Below are 14390 nucleotides of genomic sequence, written 5' to 3' on the forward strand. Positions count from 1 at the left end.
AATACCTTCCAAAATTCATCCAAAATTCAATATAAAGAAAATCTTCAAAACATTCTAAAATCTCTTGTATTCCGGATTCAAAAATATCTTTCAAAATAATAATTTCAAAATATAAAGAAAAAATACATTATTGAATGGATGTATCGAAAGGTATTTTGGCATTCGAAAATACCTTTCAGAACACCTGTGGTGTTCTACAAGTTTGTTTATTTTTTCTTTCTTAAATAATTCAAAAAAATTCTACTCCATGGTTATTCTTCTTCAATTTTTTCTTTCTCTCAATGTTTCACCTTCGATCAACATGTGAGTGAGGATCTCGCCATTAATCATGCACGACTTTAAAGAAAAGAAGAAAATAACACAAAATGAAGGTGTAAATCATTTCACAACACAAGGAAGAAAATAAGATGTGAAATTTGAGTTTTAGGTTTTTAATATTTTTCAATAGAATATAAAATGGGGATTGTATAACTTAGGGAATTTGAATTGTAATTAGAGTTTGTCTCCTTCATTTTACATTTGAGTTATCTGGTTATACTTTCTCCCTTTATATGAAAGTCAAACCAACATAAAATAAAAGGACAAATTACATAAATGATAATAACTGCTTTAAAATGCATTGTGACAATTGTGTCATTCCTCTCAAATCTTGTAACAGATATCAGAGACTAACTTTCTTTTGGTTTTGGACCCAGTATTGTTCCTTTCTTGATTTTGTCCAATAAATTTATTTTTAATGGTATTTTTCCTTTTACACTGTTCCATGATCTATCGGTCAATTCTTTGTTCACTTTAATATTTTTGTTATCCTTTCTTTTGATCATCATTCTCAATCTTTTGCATACATCATATCATGTCTTTACCTCAATTTTATATTTTTATGTCTAAATTTTGGATGGCTTAACATAAATTTATATATATATATATATATATATATATGAAATTACATATTATTATTTTATTATTAAAATTCATTAATAATTTAAGATAATTGGATTTATTAAAATAATCAATGTCATTCCACCACTCTTAGCTCTTATGTTTTTTTTGTGGATGACACTGTTTGTCTTGATTTGCACGGATGGATTTGTGGACTTGCAGTTGTTCTTTTGAGCAGATGTGCATTGATTTGTAAGAGTAGATATGCGGAATTCCTTCTATATTCCATCTTTGTTGATATGTGACAATTTGAGAGTATTATCGTTAATTTTACCAAATTAACCCTGTAACTGAGTTATTTTCACCAAGCAGGACCAACTGCTAGGTTTTTTCCCAGGATTCCTTTTTCCGCTGCCAAGATTCCTGCACTCCCAACTTTCTTTTGGTGCTACTGCCAAGATTCTGAATATTCTTTATAGGATTGTTGTTTCAATTTGCTTGGATGATTGGGTTTGAACTTTGCTATTAAATGGGTTGTTGTGTGCGTGTGTGAATGTGAATGTTCTTAGAAGGTTTGGAGTTGGACATTCTCATGCTTGTCTCTCATTGTTTGAAGGTGAGTGGTGGTGTTATTTAATAGTGACATGCGTTGGTGTGAGTGAAGTGAACTGGTGTTGGTGTGGGTGTGTGAGTGAAGGAAGATGGGGTGAGGTGTGAGTGCTTGTGAGGGGTTGTGCACCAGATACATAACCGGTGTGGTGATGTATGTGTGTGGGTGGTGTTGGTGCAATGAGAAGAGTGACACTGGTTACGTAGCCAATGTTGTATGTGGGTGGTGATTTTTTTAACTTTTCTCTTCTCACCGAAGTTGATAAGGTCCTCCATGGATACAAATTTTTTATAACTTTCTTCCCATTCATACAAAATTATATTATTTATTTTAACATTTGATATAATTTTTTTTTCAAATTTGTATTGTTTATTTTTAATTATTTTTATAACATCAAATTACAAAATCATTCTCTTTTTCATCAAGAGTATTTTGACAACTTTCAAATTCTATCTATTTTCACAAATTTATCTATCACATGAATCAAATCTCGCATTAACTTTCGTAAAATTTATCTCTAAATCCATTCACTTTACCTTCTAAATTCACTCAAAGTAACCATATACATCCACATAAATTCATCTTCACCTTCTTCCTTGTATTCATATGTACAAATGAACAAAACCTTAGTATACATTATACCTTTTACATCATAGGACCAGTAGGATTGGAATGGCAGCTTGTACGAGCAATTAATGGAATGAACCTCTAACTATATTCCTAACTATATTCGCATATGCCAAGGAATCTTGTCTTTAAAGTCATCCTATACTATTATAATTTTATTTCTAGCAAAAATCTGAATTTAAATTCAAATTCTTATAATAATTATGTTTATATATGTTAAAATCTAGAATGCTGACCTAACTCCATTAAAATCTAGAATGCTGACCTAACTCCATTAAAAATAAAAGTCTGTATGACAATTAGAGTGAGAAGTGAATGAAAATAATAGAAAATTTGATGAATATGGTAAAAGTAGTTTTTCTATAAATTAGTATAATTTGAAAATACTTATATGATTTTTTTAAATAACTTTATTTGATATTATTAATTGTATTAGTTTTTATTTAATATTTTTAATTACTTGTCATTATTATAATATATAAACAAAAAATTTCTTACTATTTATGTACTTTTTTTTCCCTTTCCATTTTTTTTACATATTTATCTGCATGTTACTTGCAACAAATGAGTATCAACATTACTGTAGTTTACTATTTATTTATAAAAATATATTTTTCAGAATAAGTAAAAGAATTATATAACATACATAAAACATGTCCGGTATTATCATTGCTCCATTCTTATCTATTTCCTGTTACCAAACACCATCAAAATCTTATCAAGCTTTGACTTTGACTATCAAGGGCAATAAATACAATAATATAATGCCTCTCCAGTGAACACGCGCTTCCATGCTCGAATCCACATAACGTCCCTCAACAGAATTGTCACGTGTATCCGTATTCAACAATCTTATTTCAAACTTCACCCGGTGAGTTTATCATCTCTCCCTAACAGCACTGGCCCTAGTCTAAGCTATATATATACACCACTCACTCTGTACATTTCCCTTCCACTTTTCCTTCCTTTTCTCTGCTTTTCTACGTTTTTGCAATTTCAGTTCTATTAAACGACGGTTCGAGCAAAAAAGCGCCGCAACAAAACCCTAATCCAATTATTTCACCAAAACCTCGCTCTTCTCCCTCCCACTGGCAAATGCTCTTGGTTCGCGACAACAACTTTGGCATTTAGAAGAAAATAAAACAAAAAACAATGGCAGAGGAAAAACTATTCCGAGTAGGGTACGCTTTGTTGCTGAAGAAGCAAAGCAGCTTCATCCGAGACTCGCTCGTGAATCTTGCAAGATCCCGCGGAATAGACCTGGTCCGGATCGACCCAAACCGGAACCTAACGGATCAAGGTCCGTTTGATTGCGTCCTCCACAAACTCTACGATGACGATTGGAGGAATCAACTGAACGAGTTTACCGCGAATTATCCTAATGCCGTCGTTCTTGATTCTCCGGAATCGATCGAGAGGCTCCACAACCGGATTTCGATGCTGCAGGTCGTGTCGGAGTTGAAAATCGACGACCGGACCGAGACTGTCGGGATTCCGAAGCAGATTGTGATAAACGACAAGGCGAAGCTGTTCGACCGGCGGATCTGGAAGGCTTTGAAGTCTCCGGTGATCGCAAAACCTCTGGTGGCCGACGGCAGCGCGAAGTCGCACAAAATGGCGCTGGTTTACAACCACGAAGGTTTGAATTCTCTGAAGCCTCCTGTGGTGGTGCAGGAGTTCGTGAACCACGGTGGCGTGATCTTCAAGGTGTACGTGGTCGGGGAGCGCGTGAGGTGCGTGAAGCGGAAGTCGCTGCCGGACGTGGGAGAGGAGGAGATGATGAAGGTTTCGGAGGATTTGTGGGCGTTTTCACAGTTTTCAAACTTGGCAAGCGATGAAAGAACCGACGATAAATATTACAAGATGATGCATTTGGATGATGCTGTGATGCCTCCTCTGAGCTTCGTTACTCAGATAGCTCTAGAGTTGAGGCGTGTGATGAAGCTGAACCTGTTTAATTTCGATGTTATTAGGGATTCTCGACGCAAAAATCGTTATCTTATTGTTGATATCAATTACTTCCCAGGCTATGCGAAGATGCCTGGTTATGAGACTGTTTTTACTGAGTTTTTGTGTGATTTGTTGTGCAAGAAACAGCAAGGGGGTGAGACTGAGGAGTGTGACAAAGATGCAACGAGGATCGTGAGCAATACTTGTAGTGAGGATGGGGAAGATAAAGAGGGTTCTGGATAAGTATGAAAATCTCGTGTTCAATGTGTTATCATCGACACATTCTTTTATCAACTCACAAAGTGGTGGATGATCACGTTCAATATTAAATCTGAAACGATTAAGTTTGTACTGTTTTTAACAATTTATCAATATGACATGCAAGTTTCTCAGATATAACAAAAATATTTTGGAACAACAAAATTAGCAAGTTTACAGTCCACAAAAATTGTAGTATTATTTTATGACCAAATTAATAAGAAGTGTTTGTTTTTCTTTTTGATCACTAAGAATTTAGTTTGAGGTTGAAATGAGTGATTAAATTATAGGAATACTAAACCAGATCAAATGAAATATTTATTTTTTATAGACGGTAAAATTTTCAAAGTTTAATTATGTGAAAATATTAACCTCTCTTCCGTTTACGTTATTATTTTACTCTGCTAAATTCAGCATGAACATTTTACTTTCTTCCATTCTGATCCGTCTCAAGATAGTGCTGAAATTAGAAATAATTTAGAAATTCGAGTGTGACAAGTGTAACCTCCTACTCTTTATATTCGGATATTCCTCATACCATGGCTCTTTTGTATTTCTGGAGCCCTTTTGTATTTTTGGATATTTTTTATCATCAATTTGTAAAATAGGATCCGTTTAGCTTATTTTTGCGAAACAGGTTCAAGTTGTCATGGGAGAGGACGACATTAAAGGTAAAGTCGTTCTACCCCAGCCACTTTCATTTTTTTTTTTGAAAAACGATATTGTCATGGTGGAGGTTGGTTTCTGCACATCTGAGATTGGAGTCGTTAGGGTGGAGGCCGGTTTCACTTTTAGTTTGTTTTTTGTTTAACGTAGCAGTTTTATTTTTTATTAATGTCAACGACTTTGTCATAAAATTTTCAATGAAGTCGTATTTAATGCAAGTGACTTCAATTAAATGAAACCGTAAGGTGGCCTAACGACATCAATTGGTTTCAATTAATTGAAACCGTCAGTTGGCCTATGTGTCGTCTGCATTGATGGCGACTTCGCCTTCCCAAATCATTGATGCATTTATTTTAATTAATGTTAAAATAAATCTTTATTTTTATTTTTATTCCAATTTATTATTATTTTTACCACTTATGGTTTAAAAAAAAAAACCTAAAAGTGAAGTCGTCAACCATGAAGACGACTTCACTATGGACATGACTAGAAACCAGACTCGTCCCTAACGATATCATTTAAAAGAAAAAAGAAACCGGTTAAAGAGGACGACTTCACCTTTAATGTCGTCCTTCCTCATGACGATGACTTGACCCTGCTTAGCAAAAAAAAAGAGACATTTTTTTTACAAATTCGAGTTACAATAGACCCCAATTACAAAAAAGTCGTCTTACCACTGCTTATGTTATGTGTAAGTGCTTCATTCAAGATACTTTGACGTTGAACACAACGAAAAATATTATAATAGATTTTTAAAATGGATGAAATTTAAATTTAAATATTGATGCTTTATTTTAAAAATATTTTATTTAAATGAATCCATTTAAATTGTTACTTTTATTATAATAAAATTAAGTAAAATTGATCGGATTTGAAATTCATGAAAAATAATATAACACGGCTCTTACACTCTTAATTAATATGAAGAGAGGTGAAAAATTTTGAAGAAAGGAAAATAGAAAAAATCTAAGAGAAGAAAGAAAAGAAAATAAAGAATACAGAAATAAGTCATAAGGAACAAAGTTGACAAGAGGATAGAGAAACAAAAGGATAGTAAAATGTCAAGTTCAAGTAATTAAATTATTTAAATTTTAGAAAAAGGTTTGTCTCCCTTTCTTAAATTTCTCGTGCAAACATACGTGGAGGTTTAGGAAAGAAAACTGTAGAGACACTATAATCATTAAACAACTGCTTATTACGTTATAATGATAATTTTGTTATTGAGGGATATAATCCACCAAGAATGTTGTGTATCTGATGACCTAAGTTCTTAGTTGTTATTGCTTTGAATTAGGAAAACACAATGTCCCATACTTGTTACCTCTTCAGGTGTCTAAAGTCTGAATAAGAACAGAGAAAAGGGTTGAAAGTTGGCACACAATATAAGGAAAGGCGTGAAAAACTAGGTAATGTTAAGCCAACGAAGATTTACACTTTCAATTCATGTTTAACAGCTCACGACTTTTGTTTCTGTCTCTCTCTCTCTCTCTGTGCATGTCCCCTGTCTCTCTCTTGTGTGTCCTGCCATAGCTTTTTTCAGGTTGGCTGCTCTTTGCGGCCATTAGGGTTCTAACTAATTCACTTCACTCTACCATATAAATATAGAATGCACCAATTTTCCCATTCCTGACTTTTTTTTGTGCATTTCTACTAAAAGAATTGTCTATATACAGTCACAATTTTAAATTTTAATTTTAATACGGTAGTTCTTAAAATAGATGAACAAATAATGTCAAATTTTCAACACATTCAATATGATATATAAAAATCTTAGTTCCGAACGAGCATTTAAAACCTAGAAGGAATGACAATATTATTCTTTTTAGCTCGTTTTGTACATAATTTTTTTATATTTAAGAAGTGAATTTTAAATTTAGTTTAATCTTACAAAATTACAAAATTAATTTGTAAGGTGTGATTTAAATTTATATATAACTTTTTATACTATATTTTATATATATATATATATATATATATATATATATATATATATATATATATATATATATATATTTCAAGCATGAAACTAAATATTATTAGGTAATTTGATGGTAGTTTAATAGTGGGTGAAATAATAAATTCAACAAACAAAAAATTTCGTTAGAATTGATTTTGATATAAAATTATGATATCGTGTTAATAATAGAACTTTAATTTTAACTTAACTTTATAAAATTGACTTATAAAATAATGTTAGATATATGTATGTTGGTCTTTATTTCTAATCGATGCGAGAATTCTTCATATTATATAACTAAACTAAACTTTTAAGTACAGTTACTTATTATAAATAGAAATATTATTTTAACATAAATTTTACATACGTAAATTACTTAAGTTTGAAGGAAATTAGTCATAAATTTGAGCAAATTATTAATTATTTTATATATTACTCTTACTTTTGAGTAAACAATTTATATATTGGAATATATAATTTTACTTTTAAAGAACTTTCGTTGGAAACTTTTATTCAAAGGCGGAAATAATACTTTAACACCTTATACAATGTAAAGTTATCTACTTTAACAACTCATTATATAGTAATACAATTAAATTATCTAGTTTTTTTTTCTTTTTTTCATTTTGGATGTAAGATATGACCTCCTTTCAAAAAAGCTCCCTCGAAATTGTGATTAAAATATAGTTATCAGAAAAAGTTGGACTTGTCAGAATTTTTGTTGTTTCCTCGTTCAGAAGAAAAAGTTGGACTTGTCTGAATTTTTCTTGTTTCCTCGTTCAGAAGAAAGTTGGTTTCACGATCTGCGGGCCGACTCGCTGATCTACCCAAAACAGACGGGCCAGATTGGCATTTTTTTAACCCTTTTGGTCTGGGTTGCCTAACCCACTAATGGTGGACCAAAGAAGAAGCACGTGAGTTTGTCCGCTGTCCCCCTTTTTTTTAATTAAATATAAAATAATTCTTTTAAGGTTTTAAACTTTTTATATATTCTCTTAAGACGTAAGTATGTAATAATTTTGTAATTTAAATTTTTAACATATACAAATTAAGTTTAATCATTAAAATATAATGTAATAATTATCTTAATTTATCTCATTAAAATATTAATTAATTAGTTAAATGTTAGAAAAAGTATTTATACAATGAAATATACTTTTAATATTATATATATATATATATATATATATATATATATAAACGAATTTTAAAATTAAAAAACAATATGCCCTTTGACAGGATGGGTTACAAATTTTGGTCCGTCATGTTGTGATGGACTAGTCCAACTTGACCTACTATTGGCGAATCAATTACAAGGCGAGCCAAAATGTTTCGAGGCTGGTTCGTTTTGTCACCTCTAACTTATCTCAATGTGCTAATGGTATTTTTTGATATTCGTCAAGAATACATACTAAAATAAATTTTTATGTTTTAGTCTTTATGGATCTTATTAGAATTATATTTGATATAGGGATGAGAAAGTGGGACGAGTTGAACATTTTGGTCACTTGATCCATTTAGGTTTGTTTGGCATAACCCACAGTTTGAGTGGACCAACGATGGGTTGACCTGCATTACTTAAATTCCTTAATTCCAACAGTTCTAGCATAACATGTGATGTGTGTTTTTTGCTAACCATGTTTATTCATGTTTTTTTCTTTAGTCCATCTAAAAGTAATTTGCGCATTCGCGTCAGATTCAACTAAAAGTAGTTTTCTCACTTACATTTTTTATTTTGTTTCAATCCACTTCAAAACTATTTATATTTTAATTAGTTTTATACTTAAAAAATTATATATTATAAAATTATGAATTTTAGAAATTGATTTACTAAAGTTATTAAAATTTTCTTATACGGATCAAGAAGAACCGGTGTAAGTCTACGGTTCAAATACTAAGCAAAGCAGATAAAAAATCAGATTAGATTCAACGTTTATTATTAAATTAAAAACTAAGTTAAAGTGTAATTTTTTAGTTAAAAATGTAGTACTTGAAATTATGGTTGATTGACTGTAGTTATTTTGATTCATTCAATTTGGTCAAGACAATGAATGAATTTCGCAACAGTTTTATATAAAGATAATATTCATGTCATTTTATTATTTTTTAAGAATTTATTCTAGCAAATTAGTTTTTGTAAACATTTTGTATATGTACTATTTTGTTGAGGAAATTGGGCATGGAGAGTTCTGAAGGATGATTTCCCCCAAAAGGATGAAAGGCGTAAATAAATTCTTGAGTTTATTGAAAATTTTTCCACAACAAAAAAATCTAAACAAGTCTATTTTTTTTTCAACTAAAGTATAAATAAAACATGTCTCTCTTTTATTTCAAGTTCTTTATGTTCTTGTTTAAAATTGTATTATCGTAATTACATTTTAGTTTTTTTTAAATTGTGTTTTATTTTATGTATTCAAATATTGTGTCACCTAATGTATCACAACGGAAATACATTTATAGTTTTTATTATTATAAGAATTCAACTGTGTTAGGGAGTTTATAACAATTTGTGTATTCTACTAAACTAGATCCTTTAGCAAACGGATATAGAAAAGAATAAAAACAAAGGAATAGCAAATAATAATATTATACTTGTGAAAAATAAAATATGTAAATAAAATAAAATAGTATTTTATCTAAAGATAAAAATAATACATTAAATATAAAAAATCAGAAATCAAAATACAATATTTGAAAAAACGTTAAGTCATTAAGTAAGTTTTTTTTTTTCTAAATACCACTGTTATATAAAAAAAAAATCATCTAACACAAAATACTAAAATACTTGTTGACATTACACTACGAGTAGTGTTAAACACCTGATATAAGTTAAACATAATTAAATAGAATAGACCAAATTAAATATTATATAAAAATAAAAATTCATAATATTATTATTTTAAGGTCTTTAGAGTAAAAATAATATTAAAAATAATATTATATCTTTTATATATATATATATATATATATATATAATTAATGTCATAAATATAAAATCATAATTTTTCAATCACTATATAATCTATGTGATGAAATATATAATCCCAAGAAACATACATGACTTTCAGATGGAGGAAAACTATTGGTTTAAAATTTTATACACTGCAACACAATTAAAAGAAGAATTTTACACCGGTGGACAAAAAAACTATTGGTAATTTTTAATATCTCCAAATATTAAAAAAATATTAATTTCTTTTATTTCTGTGTTGATGCACTAGTATAATTTTTATATTTTTCGAATTTTCTATAATATTTTTAAGAAATGTGTTTATTGTTAATTATTCTATAGATTTTCTAAAGTCGCAACAAATCTTTCTTAAACTCTAATAGGATTAATTGATTTAATGAGGTTTAAGGAAAATAATTAAAATAAACTAATTAGACTTCATAATTCTTTTGATCAAATATAAAATAAATCACCAACGCGAATTCAATTAAATTTGGACAATAATAGATGTATATATATATTTTATCTTTAAAAAGGTAGCAAAAATACGAATTAATTTCTTAAAATAATCACATTTTCATATTATTAAAGGTACAAAGATCATTTTGCATATCACATTCATATTTGTTTTTAAGAAAATTAAATAAATTAATATAAGATAATTGAGTTGTCCCGACTGGTGTACAAAAAATACAAAAAAGAGAAAAAGAAAAAAGCAAGACATAAATAATATATCCTTATTTGTATAAATCTTTAAAAAAACTCAAACTAGATCCCAAAAACCTTCTAGCCTATCTCAAATACGTACAAATTGTTTTCCTCATAGTCCAAGCTTACACGCCACGATGTTGTGAAGTAAGACCTCGGTAGCCGTTTTTGAAAACCAACAATTTACATGTAAAAGAGGATTTTCAATCATTTTGGTGTAATTTCAAAATGAAATTACAAGATTGATGTAACTAATAAAAACAAAATTCGATCTTAGACATGTCATGCTAATCTTGTGTGACTTTAAATTAAAGTTATGTAATGCTGAGGTGATTTCAACGTGGATGAATTGAAGTCGTATTAATTTGATTTATGTAAAAAAATTAAAGTTATTACCGTTTGTGACAACTTTAATTAAGCTTAATAATGAAATGAATAGAAATAGTGTCATAGTATGACGATTTCACTGTTGTAATAAAATGAATTGAAGTTATGTCATGCTATAACAATTTCAGTTTATTTCATTATTAAGTTTAATCAAATCTCAAGCGACTTCAACTTTGCTTAAGTTCATCCCATTGAAGTCGCTTCGGCATGATATAAGTTTCTCGTTTTGAATTTCATGCCAAATTGACACAGCTTGTTCAAGTTCAATTTTTTTTTAACTTGCACCGTTATTGTAATTTTATAATGAAATTACACCAGATCTGAATGGTAAAAAAACATGCAAAGATGAAAGGAAACAAACTACAAGATGCTATTTTCCACCAACCGTTATGATTTAAAACATAGCCACTCATAATCATGGTTAAGAAATATTCGACAACAATGGTCAGTGACGTAAAATCAACTCTTAGACCATCATCTTTCATTAACCTCTTATAAGTCAACGTCAACCTGACATGAACACAAAATGGAGGAAGGCCACTGTTGAATTTGCCAGAACACTGCTACCACTATCAGAATCTTAAATCGCATTCATATAATATAGTGCTATAGTATTTTTACCACATAGAAGTATTATAAATTTAAATTGTGGAGTACATATGATATGTATGTATTATCTTAGTTATCTGTTTTAAAAATCGCATCATCTAATAGTTGGTGGCATTATCTCTTGCTTTCAAACGAATATGACTATAAAGATATGAGCTTTCTTCTCAGAATCAAATAAGTGGTAAATAAAGTCCCTATTATTCTAGAAACAAAGCTTTTGAAGGATAACTTGTGTCGTCTCCTTCATTAATCCCTTACCTAAAACATTATCGGATAATTATAATTTTCTTTAGTAAATTTGAAAACAAAGGGGTGGTTACATTTGCAGCATTCTTTTTTTCTTTATCGTTATTTTTTGTCTTATTTTAGACTTAAACCAATTAATCTGACCAAACATTGGTCAGGAATCTGGACAAATCTAATAATTCCAACGACAATTTGTCATTTGGATTAGCTTCCAATCTTCTACATCTTCATCATTTGATGTGATACTTAAGAGAGCAATATTTTCTTTAGTCGGCGAGAAATTGTGGTGACAGGGTTGACTTATATATACATCACACACTAAAAGTCAGATGCATAACTTGATAGATTAACTGGACCATCATCACTGTAGAAAAGGCCTAGAGGATTTTCAGTTTGTCATATTTCTATAGGAGCAAAGAAGAAAAAACCCTAAGTCATATATAAAGTCACCACATTTTAGAAGAGACATTAAAAGAATTCCTTATAAAAGGTGTTTTACTTTAGAAAATGGAACCAATCTAGTAAAGTACAGGGTTGTTTCTAAGAACATAATATATAAAGCTAAATATATGTGTGTATGTATGCAACCCTCCATATTATATAAATATGCATGTACTTGAATCTTTTATATATGTATGTTTAGTATACCCATGTACTGTATTAAAAGAGAAATGAATCTACAAAGAAAAAAAAAACCATGAATGAATAAAACTTCGTATCTCTTGGGTACGGAATATATATCCATGAATTGATGGGATCGTCCTGAAAGAGAACCAATGATTCTTCTACCACATAATCGGTGATGCAGAAGTGGGTGTAAATCTGCAGAATAAAAAAGAAAATATCAGCTTAACTGAGGCAAGGTAAATAAATATATGGAAAACGTTATCACTTTTATAACTAATTGAAAGCTTAAAATGTACCAACATTTATAACATTTTTCTCAGAAGGTGGAAGCAGGTAAAACCTAGAGCTACCAAGAAAAGGAAAGCAATAGAGAATAAGGTCTTACTCTAGAATCTCTTTCCAATAGGAACCGCTTCTTTCATCATCAAGCAACTTCTCCCAATCATCAAAGAATGTGTTCGAAGGTGACTCTGCGTTCGTTTGTGCTAAGTTACCACAACCACTGTCCATTTGGTTTAAGGTTCCCATCCTCGGAGAGGCAGCAACTAATGCAGGGAGAGGGTTTTCTTCTTGATTTTCCCGCGAATGATTGGTGTTGATGCTGCTAATTTTGCTGTAATCAAGATCTTGTGGAATGGATCCACCCTCCACATCTGCCAATGATTTTGAGCACTCACTTTGTGCTTGAGAGTACACACTAGGGTTACCAAATCTTTCACTACCACTCAACACCACAGGCTCCTTAGCTTGGAGGGGGTTTGTGCCGTTCAGAAATAAAGGGTTCAGGTTGGGATTGCCAAAGAGGTAAGGGTTACCCATGTTAACAAATGAATTGCTGTTCATAAGTTGCAAGAGATTTTGCAGCAGTTGAATTTTTGCTAGCTGAGTGATGTCTGGTTGCAAACCAAGATTGTTATTGCCCCAAGTACTACTCATAACACTGCTCAAGTTTGACATGCCAAGCAACTGAGAAAGACTCATGAGGTGATTAAAGTCTGTTCTTGGCTTGTGAGTTTCTGGATCAATGCCCATCTTTAGAAGCTTCTTCCTTATGTGAGTGTTCCAATAATTCTTTATCTCATTATCAGTTCGTCCTGGTAGATGAGCCGCAATCTTCGACCACCTACAAGAAAAAAAAAAAACAAATTTGTTTGATTCTTTCTCATACGAATCCTCAAAAACTAAGGTAAATTTACTAAGGAACGTAACATGTACATACTTGTTTCCGAGAACTGAATGAAGGTTGATGATAATTCTCTCATCTTCTTCAGTGAATTGGCCTCTCTTGATATCAGGCCTCAGATAGTTTGTCCACCTTAATCTGCAGCTCTTACCACATCTATTCAGCCCTGCACGCTTTGGAAGTGTTCTCCAACTGCCATGGCTGTGTTTGGTGATATAATCAACCAGCTTCTCATCTTCTTCTGGTGTCCATGGTCCTTTCTTCACACCACTAATCTCCTCACGACGCGGTGATCTTCCCATAATGCAGAAACACAGCGGTTATATGTTCCTGGACAAAGAATAGTGAACAGTTAAGGTGGTCTGGTTTCAGAGAAAAACTATGTTAGGGCTTATAACCGTACTGCATAGTTTAATTGGTATCGTGATATTTGGTTTTATAGGTGAAAATGGGACGCGAATTCAAGAAATGATGTCATCATTTAATGGTTTTTTCAATTACGTTTAATTAGAAAACAAATGGGAAACATGTAACACGGAAAAATGACTGTGTGAAAAGAAGTTACCTAGAGATTACACTTTGGTATATTTCAGCCACGGAGAACTTTAATTATTGGCAGATATGTATAACGAAAACCAGGATTAGGTAGGGCATGTGTCGTTTAAGCACAAGGTAAAGTTCATTGAATTTCCTAAAGTGCCTACACATATGGTTCGAATGGATTCTTTTTTCT

At 30.9% G+C, this 14390-nt stretch overlaps 2 protein-coding genes across 2 annotated transcripts; one reads left to right on the forward strand and one right to left on the reverse strand.

Moving 5' to 3' along the window:
- Window positions 1–3077: 3077 nt before the first annotated feature.
- Window positions 3078–4474, forward strand: LOC114174259 (inositol-tetrakisphosphate 1-kinase 1-like). Its single transcript, XM_028059068.1, has one exon. The coding sequence runs from the start codon at window positions 3269–3271 to the stop codon at window positions 4307–4309; it is 1041 nt and encodes a 346-aa protein (XP_027914869.1). The 5' UTR covers window positions 3078–3268; the 3' UTR covers window positions 4310–4474.
- Window positions 4475–12315: 7841 nt separating this feature from the next.
- LOC114173021 (transcription factor MYB41-like) lies at window positions 12316–14051 on the reverse strand. The gene is made up of 3 exons (XM_028057212.1): window positions 13694–14051; window positions 12860–13597; window positions 12316–12669 (listed from the first exon to the last, which is right to left on the reverse strand). The coding sequence occupies exons 1-3, from the start codon at window positions 13957–13959 to the stop codon at window positions 12633–12635; spliced, it is 1041 nt and encodes a 346-aa protein (XP_027913013.1). The 5' UTR covers window positions 13960–14051; the 3' UTR covers window positions 12316–12632.
- Between the last annotated feature and the right edge of the window lie 339 nt (window positions 14052–14390).

The sequence above is a fragment of the Vigna unguiculata genome, chromosome 2, assembly GCF_004118075.2.
Source record: "Vigna unguiculata cultivar IT97K-499-35 chromosome 2, ASM411807v1, whole genome shotgun sequence".
NCBI classification, from domain to species: domain Eukaryota; kingdom Viridiplantae; phylum Streptophyta; class Magnoliopsida; order Fabales; family Fabaceae; genus Vigna; species Vigna unguiculata.

What these genes read in the sequence shown, in the direction of transcription:
- LOC114173021 (XM_028057212.1), bottom strand. Translation starts at nt 13,959, where the DNA reads ATGGGAAGATCACCGCGTCGTGAGGAGATTAGTGGTGTGAAGAAAGGA. An exon ending in CATTCAGTTCTCGGAAACAA is followed by an intron (nt 13,598 to 13,693) that starts GTATGTACATGT and finishes TTTTTCTTGTAG; the next exon opens with GTGGTCGAAGATTGCGGCTC. An exon ending in TATTGGAAAGAGATTCTAGA is followed by an intron (nt 12,670 to 12,859) that starts GTAAGACCTTAT and finishes TTTATTCTGCAG; the next exon opens with ATTTACACCCACTTCTGCAT.
- LOC114174259 (XM_028059068.1), top strand. Translation starts at nt 3,269, where the DNA reads ATGGCAGAGGAAAAACTATTCCGAGTAGGGTACGCTTTGTTGCTGAAG.